Below are 12,500 nucleotides of genomic sequence, written 5' to 3'. Positions count from 1 at the left end.
CAACCTTCCAGCCGCGCCTGCGCAATTGGAAGGCCTGTCGGACGCCTTGTGGGAAATGCAGTCCAGCGCGCCCGGAGGGGCTGCGTGTGCTGCCAGCCTCTGGCTTCTTGGTGACTCGGGTGAGTGCATCGCCTCGGGCGGGTGTTCCGCGGGCAGGGAGGTGGAGATGTTCCCAGTGGGAGCCCCGGGTGCAACGCCAATCTCACTGGCCGGAGAGCGAAGCCGGCCGGGCAGTTCGGTGCTCGATCCTCCATGAGCAAGCGCCGAGTCACAGGTGCGCTGCTCACCCGGGCGCCAGGCCGCAGGTCACCCTTGACTGAGACCCCACTCGGCCCCTTGGGTACCTGGGAGTCAGTCGGACCGGCTGCTCGCCAGCTCTACCTGGCCGGGCAGCCCTGGCTCGGACGGTATGCGCTGCCAACGCTCCGTGATCTACTCTTGGAAGCCTGGGCGGACTCGGGGCCACAGCCTGGCCTTTGTGAGCATCCTGCTCGGGATCCGCCCTCTACCCGCCGTAAGCGAAGGAGGGGCGCGCGGAGTGGCTACTAAGCGAGGACGTGCCCATCTGATCTCTCTTTAAGTTCACTGTTGGTCAACTAGAAAATACACGAGCAAAATCATTCGAGATCTGTCCAAAAGTCCGTGTGTTGTGTGGTGTGTGTGTGTGTGTGTGTGTGTGTGTGTGTAAATAAAAACATTATGCTTAAAAAAAAAAGAATGTTAGAGGCCTTTCTCCATTAACTTTGTTTTGTTTTGTTTTTCAAGTCAGGGTTTCTCTGTGTAGCCTTGACTCTCTTGGACTCGCTTTGTAGACCAGGCTGGCCTTGAATTCACAGAGATCCGCTTGCCTCTGCCTTCCTGAGTACTGGGATCACAGTACTCACCATGCCCTGCTTCTCCATTCACTTTTTAAAATGGAGTTATGAAATGCATTTTGTAAGATGCTTGATAGTGTTTCTAAACTATTGTACCACCACCCAATAAAGATAGAGAATAAACTTAAAACACTGATTTTTAAGGGCAGTTAACGTTGTCATTTTCATGAATGGGAGGGAAAATATGCGTGATTGCCAAAGCATTGTTCCCTTTGGCTTTTGTTTTGTTTTCTATTTTAATTTTGTAAATGGTACAGGCCCACCTGTTTATGTAATTCTTTACATTGCCTCTTTCCACAAATCTTCAAGTGAGATGTCTAGTTAGACTTTGGGTATCTCCTGTCTTACTCATTACAGGAAAGTCGAAGTTTATAAAAATGGTTGCTGTATAGGAGTGGTTGATGGAGCCGGTCGTGGTGGCGCACGCCTTTAATCCCAGCACTCGGGAGGCAGAGGCAGGCGGATCGCTGTGAGTTGGAGGCCAGCCTGGTCTACAAAGTGAGTCCAGGATGGCCAAGGCTACACAGAGAAACCCTGTCTCGAAAAACCAAAAAAAAAAAAAAAGAGTGGTTGATGGCCTCACACCAACTTGAAACGTTAGTAGCCTCTTAAGCCTTGGACAGGTGCAAGCCAAGTGTGGCTTTTAATCCTACAGAGGCAGGGGGATGGGTTTGAAGGTAACCTGCTCCACATAGAGCTTTCTGGGCCAGTCAAGGCTGCTTAGACAGGCCCTGTCTCAAAAAGTATCCCTGGGCTAAACTCCATCTCTTTTTATCCCTAACTCTTACGTTTGTTATACAAACAGGTCTCATGAATATACAGAGAAGTGACTTATTCCTATAGTCACATAACCCTCCCGTCTGTGCTTTCTTTTTCCATTTCCCATGGGTGTTGTATGTCTGCATGTGTGTATGGGTACAGGGGCACATGGGCCAACATACTTGTGGACCCTGTGGCGAGTGAAGGTGAGAGTCATCCCTGGTCTCCCTCCAAGCCCACAGGCACTCCATCCTCTTGCTTGCATCCTGGTCCTCATGGCTGCACAGCCAACACTTGAACCACTGAGCCATTCCCCAGGGCCAGCTTCCTCCTCCATCTCCACGGTGTTTACCGTAATTAGAGAGGCCTTCTGTTTCATCACATCACGAAGATGTTCATTTATAGTTTCTTGTAGAGCCCTTCGTTCCATTTATGCATCTTTATTCTTTTCCAAATGGCAAGTCTTGTTATATGTTATTGTGTAATTCATCCTTTATTGATAAGAGATGCCAACTCTCTCATATCCTGAGCCTGCCCGCCCCACCCCTCTGCCTTTACTGTGCCAGGGCCTCTGCTGAGCAATAATAACTCAGCCCCTGAACTCCTATATATACATTTTTTTTTCTGAATTACTTGAACTGCTGGGATTTGAATTGTCCCATTGGTGTTTGCTGTTGGTCTGTAACATCTATGAGAGTGGAGACTTTGCCTGTCGGATTTACAGCTGTTTCTCACCATTGCTTGGCATGCTGCTCTTCTCATAGTAGGCATTGACAAGATAATATGTCAGGGATTCCTCAGCAATACTGTTGTTTCTGTGTCAACTTGACACAGGTTACAGTTATCCGAAAGGAGTGAGCCTCAGTTGAGAAAATGCCTCCATTAGATCCAGCTGTAGCCGGGTGTGGTGGCACACACCTTTAATCCTAGCACTCGGGAGACAGAGGCAGGCGAGTTCGAGGCTAGCCTGGTCTACAAAGCGACTCCAGGACAGCCAAGGCTAACACAGAGAGATCTTGTCTCAAACAAAAACAAACAAACAAACAAACAAACAATCCATCTGTAAGGCTTTTTTTTTTGGGGGGGGGTGAAGGTTTGAGACAGAGTTTCTGTGTAGCCTTGGCTGTCCTGGACTCACTTTGGCTGTCCTGGACTCACTGGGCATTTCTTAATTAGTGTTTGGTGAGGGAGGACCCAGCCTACTGTGGGTGATGCCATCCTTAGACTGGTGGTCCTGATAAGAAAGCAGGCTGAGCAAACCATGGGAACCAAGCCAACAAGCAGCACTTGTCCGTGGCCTCTGCACCAGTTCCTGCTTCCAGATCCCTCCCTGTTTGAGTTCCTGTCCTGACTTCCTTTGATAAAGAGCAGTGATATGGAAGGGTAAGCCAAACAAACCCTTTCTTCATGTCATTTCATCAAATCAACAGTAACCCTAAGACTGGTTACCGGTGTTCTGGTTAATATCATTTAAAATTCTGGTGGGCAAGTTCTCTTTCATGACTATTAACTTTAAATTAAAATAATGTGCATATCTGTGTGTGGTAGTGTTACAATGTGATTATACAGTATGTGGTCAAATGAGAGTAATTAGCACAATCCGTAAACACATTTTTTAAAATTTTTAATTCTTTGTGTTAGATGAAGTGAGGATGCTTTTTTTCAGCTGAGTGTAATCCCAGCACCTGGGAGCTAAAGGCAGGAGTTGAAGGTCAGCAAGTTCATGACCAGCTGGGCTGTATGAGACCCTGTCCCAAAATATGAAAAGAGGTGCTGAGGAGATTGCCTCTGTGCACACTTAAAGACTTGAATTCAGATGCAACACCCATGTAAGAATCTAGGTGGAGGGGCTGGAGAGATGGCTCAGAGGTTAAGAGCACTGGCTGCTCTTCCAAAGGTCATGAGTTCAATCCCCAGCAACCACATGATGGCTCATAACCATCTATAATGAGATCTGGTATCCTCTTCTGGTGTGCAGTCTTTACATGCAGACAGAACACTGTATACATAATAAATAAATAAATCCAAATCTAGGTGGGTTTTAGACAGATGTGTAACAGGAATGCTGGGGAGGTGAGGCCCAGAGGCAGGAAGATTGCCTGGGTTCACTGTCCACCAGCCAAACTCCAGGCTCAGAGACTGTCCCAGAGAAATCAGGCAGAGCGTAATAAAACAGGACACCAAATGTCCTTCGCTGGCACCTATGTATGTACATGTTCACACACGCATGAATGTAGTACACACGCACACACAAAAAAAAATGCCTTGCTGTTTTAAAATTTAAAAAGTAAGCTAATGCAAATTAATTGTAGCTAACCTTTTGTGCTGTAGGTTAAAAGGTATGTCTTTTATGTGACTTTATTCCTGTGCCTGCCTGCCCTCTCGTTGTCTGGTAGCCACCAAAGTCTCTGCTTCAATGAGATCAGCAGACTCAGCTTTCACATATGAGAACACCTGGTGTTTGTTGTCACTAGCATTCTTTTAAAAATTTTCCTAAGGCTAGAAACGTGGCTTAGTGGCTAAGAGCCCTTCCTGTTCTTGTAGAGGACTCGGGTTTGGTTCCCAGCACCCACGTGGTGGCTTAAAATGATTCCTGACTCTAGTTCCAGGATATCCAATACCTTTTCCCACCTTCTCCAACACCAGACCCAAACATGGTACACATACATGCATGCAGCCAGAACACTCATATACAGAAATAAATAAACTAAAAAATAAAAGTTCTAGGGGTTGGGGATTTAGCTCAGTGGTAGACCTGGGTTCGGTCCTCAGCTCTGGAGAGAAAAAAAAAGACAAAAAAATAAAAGTTCTAAAACTAATGATTTTTTCATAACTAACTTTAAAATACTGCCATTGAGGTATATAAACTGATTAGGAATGTGTTAATCAGGTCAAAGAATAGGCATTTGGAATCCTGAGCCATCCTACCCAGGAATACAGCATGTTTCTCCATTCATTTCTGTTAATATACCTATGTAAGCTTAATCAAGCAAAGTTTATAGGTAAAACATTTAATTCTATTTATGTCAATACCTTATGCTTCTTACTTTATTTATTTGTAGGTATTTTATGTTTCGTTGCAGCAGGAGTCTCTCTCATGGCTTCCTTTCCCTCCCTCAGCTCCACCTCTAGAGACGGAACATTCTCTAGGAAGGCCCCACAGGAAGGAGGGAGGCAATGGCTGTTGGGCCTCAGCCATTGGGAGCTCAGGTGAGACACCATTGTCAGACATCCTTTTATTCCCATAATGGAATGGGCTTTATTACAGAGGACAGACGTGTAGCGAGAATTTTGTAACTTTGGGTTCTTAAAAACAAAACAGACATGTTTTGTTTTAGTTCCAGGTGTGGGGTATAGGGCTGCTTCACAGCAGCTGACTGTGGTTTGCCTCCTGCTATGGGTGCCTTTTTATATTAATTACTTCATGATATTTCTATGTTTAGACAAGATCTCTCACTGAACCATAAGCTCATCATTTAAGCTATGTTAGCAGGCCAGTAAACTTAAGGAACCACCACCTGTACCTATCAGTGTTGGGGTTAGAGGCATACTGCCTTTGATGTGACTCCTCCAGAGCTGAACTCAGATCTGCTTGTTTGCTTTGCTCACTCTTAACCGCTGCTGACCATCCCCCAACAGTTAGATTACCAGTATGGCCTAATAATGTTTATTATTCGGCCTAAAATTATTGTTATGACAGTATTTCCTAACCCACTAGCAATGAATCAAGACACAGACACCTGCTATATTTTAAAATAGCCTTAGTTAATCTGGGGCAGGGCAGATATTAATCCCCTAAACTACTTTCCATAGTGGGGCAGATATCCCATACCTGCCCCAATCCCATGCCACTTACTTCTAATAATTTCTATCAGGCTACCTCCCATCCATAATCCCAAATTGCTAATGTCCTTCATCTGGGCCAAATCCTTCATCCACGCCGGCCATGTGCTTCTCCTCCACCTAACCCATGGCAGCCTTCCTTCTCCTCAGGTCTCTTCTTCCCAAGATTCTCTCTGTCTGCCCCAGCCCAGGAACCTTAGCCACGCCTATCCCATCTGCCCTGCCCAGGTGTGATAGCATTTTATTGGTCAAACAGCTGAGGCTCTTAGGCAAGGTGGGGCACAGAGACAGCACGCAGTAATCAGCATCAAAATACATCAGACCAACCTCCAACACTGCTCCAGCTCTCCAGCCCTCCCACAACCTCTTAAACATTGCTTCATGGGGACTGAACTTCCAACACTTGAGCCTTTGGGGTCCAACCAGCTCAGGACAAACAGTAGCACCCCTGTGTACCTTCTTTTCCTGTCCTTGATTCCTGAGATAGTCAGTGTTAATTGTTCCCTTAACAGAATTCCGGATCACCTGGGAGATGGGCTTTTGGGCATGCCGTCTTGATTGGGTTAAATTGTGGAGACTCTCCCATAGTGGGTGGCTCCATTTCCTAGCCAGGACCCTGGGCTGTGTACACGGACACAGGGAGCTGAGCAGCAGCATGCATCCCTCTCGGCATCCCGAATGTGGATGTCATGTGACCATCTGCTTCTAGCTCCTGCCACCTTGCCTTTTGCAGTGTAATGGTCTGCACTCCTGAACTATGAACCAAAATAAATGGTTTCTCCTTTAAGTTGCTTTTTCAGAGTATTGTATGACAGAAATAAGAAAGGAAACTACCACAATCCCCAAACCACTCTGTAATTTTTCCCCCTCTGGCTCATAATGTCTGAGGTTTGTTGCAGTTATTTCATTTTTCTCAGAATGTAGCATGTTTTCCTCATGTAAAAGTGTGCCCTGTTCCTTCTGGTGTTGCTTGGTCTTTTCTCAAGGTTTTATTTGGCAAAGTCCCATGTCAAGGAGGAATTTGTATTTTCAGGAGTCAGTGACATTCAAAGATGTGTCTGTGGACTTCACTTGGGAGGAGTGGATGCAGCTTGATTCTGCACAGAGGAGCCTGTGTGGCAGGGTGATGCTGGAGAACTACAGGAACCTGGTCTCCCTGGGTGAGGAACACACACACACATACACACACACACATGCACACACGCATACACACACACATACACACCACACACACACGCACGCATGTACACACACACATACATGCACATACACACACACCACACATACACACACATGCACACACACCACACACATACACACACATACACACCACACACACACATACACGCACATACACACACATACACACCACGCACGCACGCATGTACACACATACACACACACACACATAACACAGGCACACACACACACATACACCACACACACCACACACACATGCACACACACGTGCATACACACACACCACACACATACACACCACACACACGCATGTGTGTACACACACACATACACGCACGCACACACATACACACGCACACATACACACCACACACGCACGCACGCGTGCACACACACATACACGCACGCGCACACACACACACACGCACACACACACACACCACACACACACACCATGCACATGCACACACATTTGCTACTCAAGACCTAACTCTGGCCACCTTCCCTTTCCCCCCTTCTGCCATATGGAATTCATGGGTTTGACTTGAAACCCCCGCTCCCGTGGGGCATTGTTTAGGATAGTGCCTTAGTGTCCCCTCTCTCAAGGTGAAAAGTCTGTAGAGAATGGAAAAAATGGAAAGGGAGGAAATTAGAACTATGCTGGGCGTGGGTGTTGACTCGTTCAGAATCCAACCTCGCCTCTCCCTCCTAAGCAGGCCGTCAGCCTGCCGAACCAAAGGCGATCTCTGCACCGGAACAGGAGCTGAGCCTGAGGAAAGGACAACTCCCAGGTTCCATCTCTCTGGGTAAGTGTCACAATGCAAGGACTTGTAACACGGATGTCTTACCAAGCATGAAAGACATCTTGGGGTCTCTGGGAGAGACCAGTTCCCAAAGATGTGTGTTTTATGAAAACAGGGCCACCATGCTGATGAGATTTGTCCTCTGTCACTGAAGCTTATGTCCTGGTCTTGGAGGAGGGGATGGATGCATTGTGAGGCTTGAGTGACTACACCTGGAGCCTTTGCACATTGCTGGGAGCCACTGAGCATTTGGAAATGCTAGCAGTGACGCTTCGTCTCTGTCTTCATTTGTGTGCAGTAAAGTCTGTCGCTGACTGAGACACCTCCTTTTACTGTCTTTGTTCCCAGGCCTAACCTATATTCCTAACTTCCTTTTCCTTGTATTTGTAAACATTTGGGAGCTTTGTTTTCTTCCTGCCTGGATAGGCATTTTGAATAGTCTGCATATTTTAAAAAGTGAGAAGTGACTGTAGTTTTGTTGCATTTCCAGCAGCTTAATATCTTTCACATTTCATTTATCCTTCCAGAATGTTCCATCTGTGTCCACCATCCATTTATTTCCTGCCATTTGGCTCTTAATGCTTAGTGCCTTGGTCAGTCCCCGTCACAGCTGAAAGTTCAGATGTTTTCTCTGCAGAAAACACATTTTACATCTTGCCATTTTTTAAAGCTAACAAGTGAGCAGAGGACCTAGAGATGGCTCAGTGGGTAGCATGGCTGCTATGTAAGCGTGAGAACTTGAGTTCAAGCCCAGTGCCCACATAGAAGCCGTGCCTGTAGGTGACAGGCTACACACACCTGCCACCCAACACAGGAAGATCCCTGGGGCTCGCTGGCCAGCCACTGTAGACAAATTGGTGAGCTCCAGGTTCAATCAGAGACCCCATCTTGGAAAATAAGGTGAAGAGTGAAGGAGACACCTGACATCAGCCCTGTCTCAGAAACAAACGGTTGTATTAGTATTACTTTAACGGTGATGTCTTGCCATTGTCAGTATCCTGTGATTTGTTAGAAAATGCCCTCAGGAGTAGATGTTGGGGTGCCCAGGGGTAGCATGTCACATCCGTGAGCTAGGAAGTGCCAGCAAAGCCAGTGCTTACAACACACAGAAACAATAAACGAGGCCCAGAGAATGTGGCTGAGGGGCAGATGTATCATTCTTCTCTTTTTTCTGTGGATTCAGACTTTCAAAATTAAAATTGTGCAAAGGAAGCCAAGGAGGGACTGGCTGCTGTCTGACTCCCACTTCTGTCCTGGCCTCTCCCTAGGGGGGACCCCCTGCAAACATAGAGGTATCTGTTGTCTGCACAGTCTGTCAAGGAAATAGGAAAGCAGATACTCTGAGTCTAGGCTCAGCAGGTAGCTTGAGTGCATTTTCTGAAGAAGAGGGAGCTGTTGTAACTTTGATAGGCACAGACAACAGGAAATTATAAACAAGCACTTCAGTGAATGCCTTTGTGAGGACCATGCACAAATAAGTTAAGGCAAAGAAGTAAAATGGCTACAGGGCTGTATTGATACCCTGTTCTCTGTGAGGCAGGGGTCAGTTCTCAAATACATCAACAGTAGTGAGGATGTGAGGTCAGCTGGAAAAGTCAGGACCAATGGCTTATCTTGTAAAGACTCTTCCAGGCCTCCAACAAGCTTGCCTCTCTATATCTCCATGCACAAGTAGCCCATCTGGTATTTGCATGAAGAAATTCAGAAACATTTCTTTATGAGTGTTTAATCTTAAACATGAATAAGATGTTCTGACCACCACTCCTCTTCCTAGAGAACAAGGCTCTGAACGAGGGCTTGCTGGGTTGAAGGGTGGACGCATTTAGAGGTCTCGCTCCTTCTGCTTTATGCTTGTAATGCTCATTCATATGGCCTAACACAACCCCTTTAGGGAGCTTAATTGCTTCCATTATAGATTTCTGTGGTGTTGATTGCTATTATTTCTTATGTTTATTGTTCTGTAAGTAGTTTATTCAGTCCACAAATGCTCACTGAGTATTAGGCCCTCTTTCTGCCACTGGGATTATAGCAAGAAAGCAATGTGGGGGCGAGGGTAGCACAGTCAGCGAGTGGCTGGAAAGAGAATGCAGCCTAAGGGTGAGGTTAATTCTGCATTGTAGGGGTTGTGACTTTGCACAGAGTCTCAAATAATGCCATAGGTCTAGGACACTATTCTGAGCACATGGAACAGCAAGTGCCAAGGCCCTGATGTGGGAGATTGTCCTTCTGAAAGGGAGAGAGCCTCAGGTGAAGAGTCTTCCAAATGTAGTTCTTTCACTCCTGAGGGGGAAAAATCAAACTCTGCTTTCAGATTTTCTATTTCTATGACTTATTTTTATTCTTTCTCTCTCTGTCTCTGTCTGTCTGTCTGTCTGTCTCTGTCTGTCTGTCTGTCTGTCTCTGTGTGTGTGTGTGTGTGTGTGTATGTGTGTACACTGTACGCATGTGTGTATGGCATGTGCAGTTGTAGGTGTCCTGTTTCATCACACTGCCTTATTCCCTTTAGATAGGGTCTCTGAGCCTGGAGCTAGGCTGCAGCCAGCAAGCCACAGCAGTCCTCTGTGTGCCTCCCACAAATGCCCAAGCTCAGCTTTCTGTGTGGGTGCTGAGGTTGGAACTCAGTCCTCATGTTGCAAAGCAAGCCCTCATCCCCACTGAGCTGTCTCCGTGGCTCCTCTTCCTTTTTGTTAGCAGTGCATTAACTTCTCTTACTTTATGGATATTTTCACATTTCAGTAGTTCTGCTGGACTTTGTTAGTACATTTCTACACTCCCTAGAGTTGGTGCATTTGCCTAGGGTTGTTTTGGTCACTCCACTGCCAAGTGGTGCGGTTTCTTGAGGCACTGGGTGGAAATGTTTTTGGTGCTAGTGACTAATTCCCGCCTCTCACCTGCTAAGCAAGGGCTGTACCACTAAGCTGCACCCCACCCGCGTGCTTTAGATAATGACTTCCCACCCCCACTCCTTTATCTTCTTTCAGACTTTTCCATCAGGAAGAATCCAAACGCTTCTTCAGCAGTATTTACGTGTCTTCTTGGGCATCTGTTGGGCGCTGGCATGTAAACTCACTGAATTGTCTTTATTGAGCTTACATGCCATTGTATGCCCACCCACTGCATGCCAGAGCAAGTGTTTGATGGTATTTGTTGGATGAATATTGAATAACATTACATAGAACTTTTAGAAGTCAGGTCTACGTGGGAGTTTGAGGAGAGTTATCAGGATACAAAGGTCAAAGATGCTCCCAGACAGGTTACAGAAGCATCCCCGGGGATGAGGAGGGAACTGGGTCAGGGAAGGGAGAAAATCAGAAAGAATACAGCAGTGTTGAGTAAAGAAGGACAAACGCCTATGGACTGAGCGATCGGAAAGTCGCCTGTGACCCAGGAACGAGGCTTGTTCAGTGCTAAGGGGCTGTGCTGTGTGTGGAAGAGTACAGAAGCAGGTACAGCCTGGCGTTTCATCAAGGCTAGACTGAAGGGAAGAAAAAAGAGAAGAGCACCTCCGCTGTGTTCTTGGGACAAATGGGTCTGAACTATCCTCTAGAGAAGGAGAGACTGCGGAACTAGGAGAGTGGCAAGCACGGCAAAGCCATGCAGTGCAGAGCATGCTCTTCCCAGATTTTCGTACACATCACTTCAGATTAGCTGTGAAGAGGTGTCCTGTTAGCAGGTAAATGTCAGTGCACAGAGATGTGTTTTGGTTCACTGTACATGCATAGTGATGGCCAAGTTCACTTCTCAAGTCACATGGGTCTTTCCTCACCTTTGCAGGCCTGGCGCATTGTCTTTTGGCACCCTGTGTTCCTGGGAGGATCTCCTAGGCCAGTTTTTAAACGTTGTAGGTAATATTTTTTGTTTGTCTTTTTCTTAAGAATTGAGTCTTCAGAATTTACATTTAAGTTAGGCATCTAAATGTAATAAAGAATATATTGAACCTCACTAAGTTCTGTATAGTGTTAAGATATTTGAGTGTTAAAAAACTGTTAGCATTTTTGCAGAATAGCAAATGCTTTATTCTTTTTCTCACTTGGTTTTTGTAGTATATGTAAGCAGAAGGATTTACAAAGCATATACATTATATATATGTGTACATATATATGACATGATGAATATTCTGTCATACCCTTAATAAATGAACACTTAACCAATTTTTCTTATGTAAATATTATAAGTACCATTTAACAGATGAGGAGATTAGAACACAGAAAGATTAAGAAACCTCACAAAGTCACACAGCTAATAATGATTGAAATCAGATTTGAGCAGGATAGATAGATAATCTGGCCTGACTTATTACCTAACCACTATGCCTTCGGCTTTTCTATGTAGTTGGTTATGATGAAACAAATGAAGAATAAGGAGCACAGACCCCAGAGTCTAGACCCTAGGTCAAGAGCCAGCATCCCGTGCACTCTGATACCTCCACCCAGCACTGACCACTATTCTGATTTGTGATAATTTCTGTATTAGTCATGGCTCCCTAAGAAACAGAAGTGGTTTACAGGCTGTGATCCAACTAGTTGTCCAACAATGGCTGTCTATTGAAGGAAAGGCCAAAAACCCAGTAGTTATTCAATCCATGAATCTGGATATGTCGGCTGTTCTTCGATCTATATTGGAAATCCCAAAGAGGTAGGTTCTAATACCAGCAAAGGAATGCCTCAGCAGCAAGATAGATGAGCTGATAGTGAGAGCGAGGGCAAGCAGGCAAAAGCAAAAGCTTCCTTTTATGTGGGCTGCCACCAAGTGTAGCCCATGTTTAGGATGGGTCTTCCCACTTCAGATGACCCAAATTTAGGAAGAGTCTTCCCACCTCAAATAATCCAATCAAGTAAACTGCCCCATCCTCAGACATGGTCAACTGTTGGGAGTTTAGTTGTTACAGATGGAGTCAAGTTGACAACCAAGATTAGCCATCACAGGTCCATTCCTTGTCATGTAGACACACAATTATCATGACCAATTTCCAAATGGGCATGATAACCGGGTCATAATTCTATCTAACATGATGTAACTA

At 45.7% G+C, this 12,500-nt stretch overlaps 1 protein-coding gene across 5 annotated transcripts; it reads left to right on the top strand.

The window, feature by feature from the left end:
* Positions 1 to 45: 45 nt before the first annotated feature.
* Positions 46 to 7,680, top strand: LOC127208729 (KRAB domain-containing protein 4-like). 5 transcript variants are annotated; one of them, XM_051168268.1, is made up of 4 exons: positions 46 to 119; positions 4,697 to 4,844; positions 6,511 to 6,637; positions 7,391 to 7,674. In XM_051168268.1, exons 2-4 carry the CDS (start codon positions 4,812 to 4,814, stop codon positions 7,630 to 7,632), a joined length of 402 nt encoding a protein of 133 aa, XP_051024225.1. In that variant the 5' UTR covers positions 46 to 119; positions 4,697 to 4,811; the 3' UTR covers positions 7,633 to 7,674. The 5 variants fall into 5 exon arrangements, with proteins under 5 accessions (XP_051024225.1, XP_051024226.1, XP_051024227.1 ...); XM_051168269.1 differs by having other exon boundaries at positions 50 to 119; positions 4,755 to 4,844; positions 7,391 to 7,679; XM_051168270.1 differs by lacking the exon at positions 46 to 119 and adding an exon at positions 2,869 to 3,017 and having other exon boundaries at positions 4,755 to 4,844; positions 7,391 to 7,680.
* Positions 7,681 to 12,500: the final 4,820 nt, after the last annotated feature.

Source organism: Acomys russatus, chromosome 25 (assembly GCF_903995435.1).
Source record: "Acomys russatus chromosome 25, mAcoRus1.1, whole genome shotgun sequence".
Taxonomy (NCBI): Eukaryota; Metazoa; Chordata; class Mammalia; order Rodentia; family Muridae; genus Acomys; species Acomys russatus.
This window is presented reverse-complemented; position numbering and strand designations above follow the sequence as displayed.

Coding starts and splice junctions, on each gene's coding strand:
- LOC127208729 (XM_051168270.1), top strand. CDS start 4,812: ATGGCTGTTGGGCCTCAGCCATTGGGAGCTCAG. Junction 4,845..6,510: donor CTCAGCCATTGGGAGCTCAG/GTGAGACACCAT, acceptor TTGTATTTTCAG/GAGTCAGTGACATTCAAAGA. Junction 6,638..7,390: donor CAGGAACCTGGTCTCCCTGG/GTGAGGAACACA, acceptor CTCCCTCCTAAG/CAGGCCGTCAGCCTGCCGAA.